The 12,988-nt window shown below is 47.5% G+C and overlaps 1 protein-coding gene across 3 annotated transcripts in view; it reads left to right on the top strand.

Moving 5' to 3' along the window:
• The window catches only part of PDE9A (phosphodiesterase 9A), a 53,263-nt gene that overhangs the window by 17,198 nt on the left and 23,077 nt on the right, over positions 1–12,988 (top strand). Inside the window, exons 3-6 of one of the 3 annotated variants that reach the window (XM_005229470.3) lie at positions 134–211; positions 1,179–1,222; positions 8,523–8,577; positions 9,411–9,481. In XM_005229470.3, coding sequence (XP_005229527.1) covers positions 134–211; positions 1,179–1,222; positions 8,523–8,577; positions 9,411–9,481 — 248 coding nt within the window. Of the gene's footprint in view, positions 1–133; positions 212–1,178; positions 1,223–6,141; positions 6,871–8,522; positions 8,578–9,410; positions 9,482–12,988 lie in introns of those variants that run through there. The other 2 variants (XM_027785885.2, XM_055802838.1) reach the window with 2 other exon arrangements.

Genomic DNA, 12,988 nt, shown 5'->3' with positions numbered 1-12,988 from the left:
GGTAAAAAGGATCTGAGACAATGTCAGGCCAGGCCAAGAGTGCTGCAGGAGATAAGATGGCTATGTACTGTGTGCACAGAATTTCAGCCAGCATTTCCAGGTCAAATAAACATCTTTGAAACATGCTTTTCAGGAACACAACAATCTCCCTTTTGACAGCAGACAATTGTATGGTATCCATTGACCCGACAATGCCTGCAAACTCAGAGAGGTAAGCTTTGCTGCAACCTGCTCTTTAAAAATAGGGTCAAGCCCAAGGGAAGGGGTGATGGTTGTGTGCAGATGCATTTCGTACGCAGTGGGAGGTGAGCAGCTCCCTGGAGGGAGGGAGATGACAGTAAGAATTGCTTGCTGGCTTATAACACTAATGCCTGCTGGTTTTGAAGATTTTAACTTGTTATTAAGGTAGAAGTAATTGTCTGAGGAAAAAATACTGCTTTTAGGTATTGAATGTAGAACATCTGTTCCCATCCCACCATGTTTGCTGTCAAGGCTCCCGGCTCCTTTGCTCCCTTACTCCTTTATTGCTCTGCTAGGACACAACCATGACATTACTTGCAAAGAGAAGTCAAAGGTTTTGATGAGGGTAGGTCTCTTCCATGCTAGCTTTGGCCCTTCTCACCTCCAAATGCCTTTTTCTTTCTCTCCTTAGTTTCCTGTTGCTTTTCCAACCTGGGACTTTTAGTTTCACTCTGACTGCTTGTACTTACTCCTGCTGGTGTCATTTTCTTAATTGCATATTTCATCATTACTTATCACTGGCATTACTCTCATTGGCACCTGTGATGGAGCCCCAGCAGTTGGGAGGAACCTACTGCACAGGATGATGTGTCAACACAGGCCAAAAGATGATCCCCACCACTGGAGCTCCCTTCTGACCTACAAAATTTCCTCACCATCTCAGTCCACAAGCTATCAAGGCTTGCCAGGCAGGAGGCATTTTTACCATGTTTGTTGCATGACCATACAGCACAAGAAAGATCTCTCTGTCTCTAGCTCAGTAGTAAACTGGAGAGATGTGTGTTCATAAGAAGTACTCATTGCATATTTAAACTCACAGGTTTTAAGAGTGGTTAGAATATATTCAGATACTTATTCCAAATTCTCGGGGAGTTTAGATATGAAATACAAACTGCTTTCTGAGTGTTGCTAACATCAACCCTCTCTGACTCTTCCAGGTCGCCATACAAAGTGATACCTGTTGCCACTGGGCAACTCTCAGGTAAAACAACCCTTTTGAACTGAATTTGCTAAAGCTAAATTTGTGAACATTTGCACATGGAAATTATATGGCTATGATGCAAGGAAGAATGATGATAGTGTCATGATTGTAGCCACAGCAGAATAAGAAGTATTTGATCATAGTGTTCTGGAGGAAAGTTGAAGAAAAATCCCCAAAGTATTTGAGAATGAGGTGGAATGGCTGGGGTCCAGGGGACTTTCCCAGTGCTTAGCTGTGGTCTGACACAGCACCACTGATGTCCTGGGGAAAGCCCTAGATGGAGCAGTGTGATTTTTTCAGGCAATGTAGACAAAGTTTGAAAGACTGTCCTGCAGTGTTTTGTTTAACTTGTTCATCTCTCAGCAAAGCTCCACTGGAAAACTGAGCACAACATTTGAATTCCATGTTAGTTCCAAATGGCTGAGGAGAGAGCATAATTTCCGTTGTGGGCATGGTAGCTCTAAGTGTAATAAATATTTAAATATACCTGACAAGATTAAAGAAGGCTTGGATGGAAGAGCACATCTGGAACATGTTTCCCAGAACACAGCTGTTCTCCACAGAACACTGTTGTACTCCACAGGCAAGACTAAGCGGCACTTCTACCATTTCTCTTTGCCTGCCAGTGTCACAGTCAGGCCAGTAGTTCTCAGACACTGGAGAAGAGCATTTGCCTGGGGCAGGTCCTGTAGAGCATCTGGCTCACGGTCTCTCTCATCTGTGCAACCGTGTTATCGCCTGCTATTCTCTCCAAGGCAGACTGAGCAAGAGCCCTAGACTGTACGCTGTGGAGCTGTAGCGAAAGGCTGGCCACTGAGGCAAGGGCTGCAGGAGGATAGGGAATGTCAGCTGGGGACACAGTTTGGAGCACTAAAATGAGAAGATAGGTGAGACAAGGGGCAAGAGGTTAAGATTATCCTGGGAACAGAAAGAACAGGAGGGAGCCAGAAAGTCTGGGGCAGGAATAGAGGCTCTTGTGACAGGGGCAAGGCAGTTTTGCTGGTCCCACTGGTTTGTCTTCTTGCTAATGCTGATTGCAGGTCCCACCTCTTCTTATTGCTCAGGCTCCTGTATTACACAACAAAACATAGTGTCTCACAGCACTGCCTTTTTTTAGATGGGGAGACACAGGGAACCAAAGCTGCTCTCTGAGGCACCCACGACTGCTGCAGCAGAAACATCTGTAGGAACAGGGCACAGCAAGGCAGCGTAGGAGAATGATGGGGGGTGGGGGGCTGGGGGGGGCATGGAAAGGCTGCAGTGGGGAGCTTGTGCATGCAGAGAGCAAAGGCAAACAGAGCAAAAAGAACAAAGAAGCTAGGAAATGGGGAAGTGCTTTATCACAGTAAGATTTGTTACAAGCCATAAACAGGTCCTAGATCGGTGATTGCCACTGTTGCTGGAAGGAGGTAGTCAAAGCCAACTGCTAAGGGAAAAGAAGCTGCCTCCTAAACTATTTCCTTTTTGTAACAAACTCTGCTGGAACAGCATCACTGTTGTGCTCCAGAAGTACGCTATTTGCATTATCAGGTCAGAAAAGGTGGGGTCTTACCTGCTGCATGTGTCTCGGTGTACCAGCTACATGGGTAATCAATAGCCATTTGCCCCAAGATGGAGGAACAGGGCGAACAGGGCCAGCAAGGATCTGCTGGGCAAAGCCACTGTGTTATACCAGCTGGGAAGCCAATCAAAAGGCTTGCTAGAACATCTACCCTTTTTTTTACCTAACATGAAACTAACTGTATATTTTTATAAGACCATGTATGACTTTTCACACTTTCCCAGGGCCCTCGTTTTTCACCCCAGCTGACAGCACATGGCTTTTCTTTCTTCAGAGTGCAGCTCACGGTGTCAGCAAGGTCTCTCTTCCCTCCTTGAATTTTATGAAACAAGGATTTCCAAAGATCTAAGCTGAAAAGGGCAAGAAAAATTCTGGCTGTTAGTTGCCAAAGCAGAAGAGAGTCTGCTATGGAAAGAGGAGGGAAGTTGAATTGAGTGTGATGGAACTAATGTTCCTTGGTATCTGTTTCTCTTTTGCATGGGTTGTCATTAATCTTAAGCATTCCTGACATTTTGCTGAGAGTAGGAAGAATAAACAGAGTGGGAAATTGTTCCTCTTCATTAAAAGAAAAAAATCCACCTCTGTTCTACTCCTCACTTCTTAAGCAACTCTGCCTGCGTGGTTCTGCTTCCCAAAGCAACTTGTCCAAATACATGCCAAAAAAGGGGTCACCCTAATTTTCACAGCAGTGGGAGGTAATGCACCTCTTTTCAGCAGTCTCCCAGGCAGCTGGAAAAGAATGACGCATGTTTCAGTGGAACAAAGACTGTAAAAGGTGGGACTGGAAAATATGATCCTTTGGGAGGAAAATATAAGCAGTGGCTTTTATCCAGCAGAGGAGATATCCACTGGAGTTCTACTAAGAAGTCATTCTTTATTTCCTGGCCATAGTCATGGGAGAGGGCTGGAATTACAAAAATTATTATTCCAGTGAGCATCCGTTAGATGCAGCAGTGACTACCGTATCACCATGGGGTCAGCTGTCTGCAAGGCAAAGCAAGGGCTGAGCTGGCCAGCTCTGAGCCTGTGTGGCCATTGCATCACGTGCTGTCCCTCCTTCTGTGGCCCCAGAGTAGAAGGTACGTGGCTATCTGAGCAGAGCATCAAACCCCTGGTGCCAAACCCTTCCTTCTTTCTGGGGTGTTTAAACTCCCAAGGCTATCTTCTCCCTCCCAACAGCAGGAAGGCTCTGGTCTGCATCCTTGTGGTAGAACAGGTTCAAAACTCACAAATGGATGGCTGTGTTGTGGGTATAATTAGTAGGGTTCAAGCACTCTGCAATATTGCTGGAGATGCCAATTAAATGAACAAATCCTACTAGCAGCACACACTTGAGAAATAAAACTGAAGTCTGATAGTGCACAGAGTGGAGCTATCGTGGAGCTCAAGTGAGCCTGATCCACCACAGTCCTAAACAGGGCTGGAAACGTGCAGGGACTGTCCTACCGCTTCAGAGTTAGAGCAACAAAGCACACAGGTGGCTGAACGAGCCCTTAAAAATCTCACCAGGGATGTGACCTGAAACAACATAAGATGTGCTGAGCTTAGTCCCAGTTTTCGCCACATCTCTGTCTCCAGTTTGTTCTGGTGGATCCTTCAACACAAGCATCCCCTCATCCCTGTAGAAATGGGCAAGGAAACCCGAAGACAGCAGTGCCCTGTTGGGATGGAGGCCAGCACGTGGAGAGACCTCACCACTTACCACTCCTTGCTCAGCAGCCTCAGCAGTGGGGAACCCTGCCAGCATGCATCGGAGCGTGCATCGGAGCGGCTTGGCCAGCCTAAGGCTATACGCAGCATCTTCACCTCCCACTTCACTTGCTATTCAATTGTTTGCCTTTTCAGCTAACAACCCATCTAGCACTTGCATGGAGGAAAGCCCAGGGTCTCTCCCCATGGATATCGGCTTGTAGCAGGAAAGCTAGCTCAACCAACACCTGTGTAGCTGCCTGCTAGGAGGCTCACATCTGAACAGTGCTAACTGCGCCTTGCCCACCACTGAGCCCACCAATGACTGCACCAGCGAACTGTGGAGACAGCTTTCCCCCCCCCGAGTGATTAAATACACAAGATCTTGTGCAGATTGCTCTTAGTAAAGTGACAGAAGCTTGTCACTGTGTCTAAATCTTCTTATTCTGGGATATCTCTCCTCTCCTTTTGGAGGCATATTCACGCTTGCAGATCAAGCAAGTGTGAAGAGGCAGAGACTGTGAGAGAAAAAGCCCCCTCCCTCCTGCTGCTCCTTACATGCATCCCACATGGATGCATGCATCCGGACAGGGCCAACAGCTTCAGGATTACTCACCTGAGCAGGGGTTTGCATGCAACAGCCCGAATTAACCTGAGCTGTCAAGTGAATTTGGTGTTCGATATGACATGATTCACAGACGTGGGCTTGGGCTGGAAAACACACCCCTTCCTCAGGCTTTTGTCCACCTGGCTGTTTGGTTTTTTTTAATTCCTCTGACTGTCCTGATCCAAACAAACCACAGAGTGCAAAATACAGATAGAGGCCTGAGCCAGAGGCACAAGAACACGTGAGAAGGAGACCGTATGGCAGGAGTTCACCAGCCTGATGCTGGCAGGCAAAGGCAGATGCCCACATCCTCCCAGCCTTGATGGTCACAGCAGAAAAGATAGGGGGAAAACCATCCCACACTCACAACCCCATGCACTCTCTGCCTGCACCCTGCCAACGCTGGCAGGATGGCAAGGGGAGCCAGGGAGGGCGAGAGGGTGTAGGTGGCTCCCTGGCTGTGATTCTGGTGGGTAGGACAGGAGAGGAATAGTCACTGCTGAGCAGGGCGGTGTGAAGCAGAGGGTGCATGCCAGCAGCTTATAAGCCATCTGTGTCAGCGCACAGGTGACCTGAGCTGCCCCAGCATGTACCTAGTCTCTGTCTGGCAGGGAAGGTGTGTACACGCTCGCTGCCAGCCCTCTGATCCGGCCACAGTGGGAGTCACAGGAAAAAGTGCTGCTGCCATATTCCCCTGCACCTGCTTTCTGCCCAGCCCTGCTAGAGACAGGACTGCTGACAGGGACAGCAAAATGGCTCCTTGCTCTGTGATGCCCCAGCCAAGTTCCCTGCTGAACTTGGCAGGGGCCAGCAGGCAAGGAGCTGAAGTCCCTGTGCCCACAGTGAGCACAGGAATGAGCCAAGGGAAGCCTGGGGAGGCCTGAGCTGCTCTGTCCTCTGCCCAGCATTACACTATTGCAGCATCTTCTGGAGGGAGTTTTTCTAATTTTCATTTGTCAGCTTCAAAATATCTTGCATATTGTGCAAAAACCTGTCTTGCTGAACACGTGCATTTGCAAACATTGCACATTCATGGTGCTGGCAGAGGGTGAGCTGAGAAGAGGGTTGCTGCTGGCTTTTGGGGTGCTGCAGGAAGGAGCTGGTGACCCTCAGCAACGTTCACAGATTGCAGCTGCCCATGCTACATGCACTAGGATTTCCTTTTCATAGAGGGAATTGCAGCAAAACAAATGAAGCAACTGAGGGAAAAGGTAGCTGCATGCACCTGGGGTATCAGCCCTGCCCAGAGGTATAAAAAAAAGCAGATAGACGGTAACGGAGTAAAAGAACACCTAGCCCTCCTGTTACACAAATGAGTGGATAAGTGAGACTAAATGATGTTGGAGTGTTATCTCATTTTCTTCAGAATCACGGGTTAGCAGTGGTCTCCCCCTTGGAAAGGAACAGGACGAAGAAATGGATCTTTGTCTCTTTAAGATGAGACGAACTGCCACTCTTAGTCATATATCTTTACTGCACCCTAGGGTTATAAAAACATACATCTTCATTTTGAAAGTCTTTTATTACATCCATAAACATCAGATTGCAGCTGACTGTTCCCTGGATGAGAACGTCCTAGTACTCCAAGTGAGTTTTGACAGGGGGAGGGAATGAAAATAAGATATTTTTTTTAATTCTTTTTTTACTGGAACAGTTTTTATAGGGAACTTGTCAGTCTCTGGCATGCTACAGCCACTGTCAGAGAGCTGAGCAGCACTGAAGTGAGAGGACACGGGTTTCTCTGCTTATTTTCACTGTTGGACTCAGGTACCATCCCAGGTGCTGTGCACGGTAAGCTTTCCTCCTGTCTTAAATAGGACGCAGCATTTGCTTTGTTTCAGCGCTTGGATTTTCGAATGGGATTTGTGAGAAAACTGAAAAATGGGTCTCTGTGAAAAGAACTAATTTCTTCATTTGCTCTGCTAGCCTCTCTGCTGGGAGTTGGATCACAGAAAAAAAAAATGAAGAGGGAAATAGATCTGAGACTTTCAGAGCACAGAGTGCTTGTTCCAGTTTAAAGACACAGGGGTAACAGCCAAATTGTTTCGATCAGCAAAGTGAAAGCACTTGACAAGTATTTCTGACATCTTTAATACCTGAGGAATTGCAAATCTTTTCAACAGGTACAAGAGCTATTATTTAGAATTACTCTGTAAATGCCGGGCTGTATTTCTGTGTGATGTGTTTTGCCTGGGTGATTGCACTCGTGAGACATTGTGCTCCCTCAGGCAAGTGCAAAAAGTAGCTTCAGAAATGCCATTGGGGTATTTCTACATAGCATATAAATGGGTGTTCCATAATGTGCGGCATGTATATAAGAGTATGCAACATTTCTACTTCTGGAGCATGAGTAACCAAGAGTGCAACCACATTGCAAGCACAGTGCAGTTTAAATTAACTGGTGAGACAAAGTGGGAACAATCTCAAAACAGCAGCTCGCAGCTCAGCAAAGGTGATTTATGCTTCCCATCTGTGTGAATACAGTGTGGACTGACTGAAAGATGGGAAAATATTGTTATTATACTTCTTCCTTCCTAAAGTGTACTGTCCCTCAAAATCTAGGTTCTTGTTTTAAGGATGCGTTTGCTTTTCCCTGTGTTAGTTATTGCAATCCTGTGATGGTCTTGGAAGGGGTTGGTGCTTCACCAGGCTGACTTTCCTGAGCTGGCTGAAGCACCCGAGCACTGGAGTTGGCAGCAGGAGGCAGGGAGCTACTGGAGTGAGCGCTCCCAGTGCAGCCACTGCCACAGCGTCTCAGACATTGATGGGATCCTGACGGGATCCCTATGGTGGCTCTGTCCAAGTTATGTTCTCAAGGGAAGGGGGCTGGGAAGCTTATGCACTGCTGTGTCCATCCTGTGAACCAGGAAGGACTCATTCTGCAAGGACAGTCACTTTGAAATCTCACATTTGCCTGAAGTTTATGCATAGCAGTACAATCCTTATGAATTTGCACAAAAAAAAAATTGGTCTCCAGGATAATGTCCCAGTATACATCTGAAAAGAAAACTGGGTTATCTTGTGTTCATAAGCTGTTGCACTGCTCATAGGCACTCCGGCAGTGTGCTGACGGTGTAGAGGCAGTCCTTGTGAGCCAGATGTTTCAAAAGTGGATGGTGATTCTGGGAGTCCTACCCAAGAAATGTGAAAGGGGTCATCTTTTCAGAGAGTGCTGCCTTGAAACAAGTACCTCTCAGAGACCTCACCAGCCCCCCTCTAAAAAAAATTTCTGAGAAACCTTGACTGTAATCTGCAGGCAGAGAAAGGCAGGTGATATGAGAAGTCATTCCTAAACACTATCACTGTTCAAAGGACCAGAACTACTTTTTGGCTAAATGCCTCGGCGACAGAGCTGGAAGTCTGGGGATGCCGCTTTGCAGGGAGGCTGAGGATGTCTTTTTTGCTCTGTCATTTTCTGTTATGTCCCCCTCCTATTTTCTCAGAGAAAGAAGAATTGTTCCAGAATTTATTGGGACAGATTGCTGAGCAGTTCTCAAGGTAAGAAGCTGAACATCATTGTTAATTTAAAATGCTATTTCTTTTATCACCCTAAAGTAATATTTTCACAGGAGGCAGAGGGGCATTTAAGATCTTCAAATCCCACTCTTCCTGACAAATTTACGCCTGGTACACAGCTTATTTCCTGCTGACAGCAATATGGTGGCTTGAACTAAATGTGATTTCAGTGATTATGTTTGATCTAAAAAGGAGATCAAGTTGTAAATATAAATGTTCTTATTGTGCTTCTGCCCTCTTAGGAAGCAAAAGAAATGTTTCTACATTGAGCAGTCAAATCATCCGGTTTGTTTCATTTTTCCCTTTATCACTCAAACATGTCTCTCCCCTGAGAGGATTTATCAACATCTGTATAGCTGCTTATTTTATTCCAGCTGGTTTCAATAAGACAGATCAATCCCACCACAGCTTAGCAAATCACCAGCATAACTCTAAAGGAAGGGGGGCTTCAGAGTGTGCAGACACCAAGATGCTGCTGTTAGGCAAAGCATTATCAATTTAACTTTGCTTCCCTTGGGGGGTACAATAACAAGCCATTGCCAAGAGAGGGGGTGACGAAGTGTTGCAGAGCCACAGTACATTCCCAGGGTCACAACAAAATCATTAGTTGTTATTTTTTCTGAAAATTAAACGCGGGTGTATTTTCTGCCCAAATTTTAACATTTCCACAGGAAAATTTCTTTTCCTTATGGCAACCATGGTTGGACAGATCAATCCTTTGAAAAATATAGACGTTTCTAGCAAAAGTCCTTTGTACCAAATGGCAGGTACAGCACTAAATGTATAACATTAATACATGAGGGTTTTCTTTTCAGGGTTTTTAAAATCAATGAGCTGAAAACGGAAGTAGCTAATCACTTGGCAATGCTGGAGAAAAAGGTTGAATGTGAGTGTCCCTTTATTCCTATTGCAGTGGGAACCGGTGTCTCAGAAATTCCCCACCTTCTTGCCCTCATTGAACCCCTCTCTGTCCCACTCCTCACAGCCCCTCTGCTTTCTCTGATTGCTAGCAATGTGGCCAGCCTTGAGCCTGAGAGGCCACAGTCCGTCCCAGGGTGAGGCACGGGAAAGGTGGGAGCCTGTGGTGGCACCCACCGGCGGGTTGAGGCCGCGGAGGGACGCTCTGTGTTGCAGACACCCAGAGCTCCTCCCGGCCTCCCCGCTGAGGGGTCATCGAGCCCTCCGCTGAGCTTCGGGCCCAGGGCCACATCCTCCTGCTACCATGTCCCCACAGAAGAGGGTCTCCACCACACAGCTCCCTATCGCCCACCTCCAAGCCCCTCAGCCTGCCCTCCCATGCCCCCCGACCCATCCCCTGCCCCTCCTCAGCTCCCCTGCACCCAGCAGTGTCCCCCATGCCTCTGCACAGGCATTCCCCGCAAGACGCTGCCCTGGAGCACGCCCGGGGCCTAGCGCTCGCTGTTGCACTTTGTAGTTAATATCAGGAGGGTAACACAGCTGCCTTCATCCTACTTTAAGTCAGATACTTGCACAGGTCAAACATGTTGCCTTGCAGAGAGGCTTTCTCCTTTCAGAAATGCATTTACTGTATGTTAAGCAGTCAGGTCAGTCCTCGTTGCTGACAGAGGCCCAGCACCAGCACTGGGACCTGACTGTGTTTCTTCTGCTCAACGCCATGTTGCCTGCCTCCCCCTGCTGGGAAAGGGCCGGGGGCCGGGGAAAGGCCTGTCCCCACAGCACATGTGGTGCCACGTGTGCGCTACCCATGGGACACTAACACGGCACCAAAACGTCCATAAACGGGCGGTGTAACGTGTGCCATGAGGCAGCTGGAGGGTACATCTTGTGGTCTCGCGAGGGGGTGATTGCTGGGCTGCGAACACGGGGCTTCACCCCTCTCTGGCCATATTGCCTGGCAGAGTTCTAGGCAGCATCGATTGCCTTGTTCAGTGTGTTAACAGCAATGCAACCATGTTCAGCTACTGTGCAACAGCAAAGTTAAGTTCATCTGGTCAAAAGCTCCTTTTCCATTGGGGGGGGCGGGGGGGCGGAAATTTTTTTCCCCATGCAGCACCTGACTTGTTTTGTTGCTTTTCAGTATATGAGGCAGAACACAGGTCCCAGAAAGGCAGGGAAGGGGAATGAACAGGGCACTGTCACCCAGCCCTGTTTTGACACCAAAGGTCACATCCTTGCTGATACGCAACATTTAAGTCAGGAGCACGCAGAGTCTTCCCCAGCACTACAGCTGCAGAAACCACTTTCTCACTAGAGCTGGCTGGAAAAAAAAAAGTTTCTGGTTCATGGAAGAATTTTTGTTGAAACTTCCCCTGACCAGAAGCTGCCTTGACCCTGCAGCTTCTCAATGAGACTGATGCCATTGTCAGCAGGGAGAGGAAAAATATCCTTATTCAAAGAGCAGCTGCAGGGGACCTTTTCTGTGAGGCCACCCCAGCCACAGGCTCCCAGTGCAGTGGGAGCCCTTTGGTCACACTCATGGAGGGGGCAACCTGCAGCGCACATACTCACAGCACAGATCTCTGCAAGGAGCCCAGGTAGCAATTCCTCCCTGTCTGCTTTTCCCAAGGCTCCGCTGATTTATGCTATGGACCAAAAGAAAAAAAAAAAAAGGAAAGAAAGAAAAAAAGAAAAATTAGCTCAGTCATTCTGCCTTTTCTGTGAAACTTCTGACCAACTCCAGTCCTCAGGGCTAAGTGCCATGGACTAGAGCAAATGAGGCAAGCATTCCTGTGAGTCTTCCTATCCCCTTGGCAGCCCAGGCAAGCAGCTCTCCCAGCCAGCTAGGGGCTTCTTTTGGCCACCGACTCCCCTGATGACCCCTTGGGACCCCTGGCTGCACCCTGCATGCACACTGCCTTTCAGCACCAGCAGCCCTTGGCAGCGGAGGGAGATAATGAAGATTTGCACACCACTGCAGGAGAGGAATAGTTGTGCGCTTGCACTCTCCAGCACTTTATTGCTGCTTTAGGGAAGGCAGCCTACACAGAGGTGCTGTGCCGTGCAGGTGAACTGAATTCACTGGTCCCCAGACAAGGCTTCTTTCAGTAAGTGGGTCTCACCGCTGATGGAAATAGCAGCTGATGTAGCAATCTGCTGCTATTCTGCCTGAGCGCTTACGATCCCATCTCCAGCAGCCTCAGCCTGTGGGAAGGAGCTCCCTGGGTTGCCTGTCTCCAAGTGCACCCATCTGCTCAGAAATGGACTTCCAGAATTTGCAACAGAGCCAAATCTGCAACATTTTGAAATAATCCCACGCTTTCATGTTTAAAAAGCAAAACTGTGAGAGAAAGGGAGTGTCCAACCTTCCTACTCAAGCTGGACTCCCAGAGGTTGCTTTAAGAGCCATGTTTCAGTGCTGGATTCAGCCCAAGGATTTCTTTAGACAGCACAGGGTCTTTGCAGAAGGTATTTCTTGCTGCAGAATAATATAATGGGCTCTTAATCAGTGCACATGACAAGGCCATTTATCATTTGTGAGCCAAATGCGAAAAGAATTGTGCTTTTGTTTTGCCTTTTCTCCCACCTTCTTCGGAGATCCCTTTTCCACCACTTTGACATGCGATCTCCAGGATTTCTTCCCCAGAAGGGACGTGTGTGGGGATAAGTGCTCATGACAGCACTACATCTGCACCTCACATAAAATGTTCTCAGCTTCCTTCCCATTACTGTCTAGAGACTTCATCACAAAGATGTGTTTTCGAGGAGCCAAATCTTGTAACTGATTTTTAAATCCCATCTAAAGCTTGTGACTTCCCCTTGGAAAATGCATCTATGCAGGGCAAGCACTGGGAATGCTTTGTCCCATAGCTTGACTTACTCTGCTCGTGTTTTTACAGCAGCCCACATATCAATAAGGAAGCTGGCAAAAACCCTTTGCAATTTGTAAGCACCTCACATCTACCTTAAGAAAATAATTATGTAAATGCTGTGCTCCCCAGAGAGGTTTTGGAAGAAAACTAAAGAGATGCAATACAGAAAAATGCTCAGGGCTGCCATTTTGCACCAGAACTTCTCTTCTCTCTGCAGTTGCCTGCCCCACTACCACATCCATCTGATAACTCCGCTTGGCTCCCACTGCTTCAAATAGGCACCAGCCACCATTTAGATAGCCTGGCGAATGGGTTACCCATGAACTTCTCCTGGATGAATGCACTGGGGTGGTATATAGCAGCATGAGGCTTGCAGGTCAGCTGCAGCTGGTGAGTGGCAGTTGAATGGAGTACCCCAAAAAAGTGCAGCCAGATACCCAAAATGAAGATATTGAGCAAGCAAGACAGCATCTTGCCTGTATCATCACATTGTGATCACCCAAAGAAATTGCTTGTAGCAATGCTAGACAAAAAAACACTAATCTGGAAACAGGATATTTAAGTGAAGGGTATCCCTGTAATCAAGCATAAATCAAAAGCTT

The sequence above is a fragment of the Falco peregrinus genome, chromosome 4 (genome assembly GCF_023634155.1).
Source record: "Falco peregrinus isolate bFalPer1 chromosome 4, bFalPer1.pri, whole genome shotgun sequence".
Lineage (NCBI taxonomy): Eukaryota > Metazoa > Chordata > Aves > Falconiformes > Falconidae > Falco > Falco peregrinus.
The sequence above is the reverse complement of the archived record's forward strand: the minus strand, read 5'-3'. Positions and strand labels throughout refer to the sequence as shown.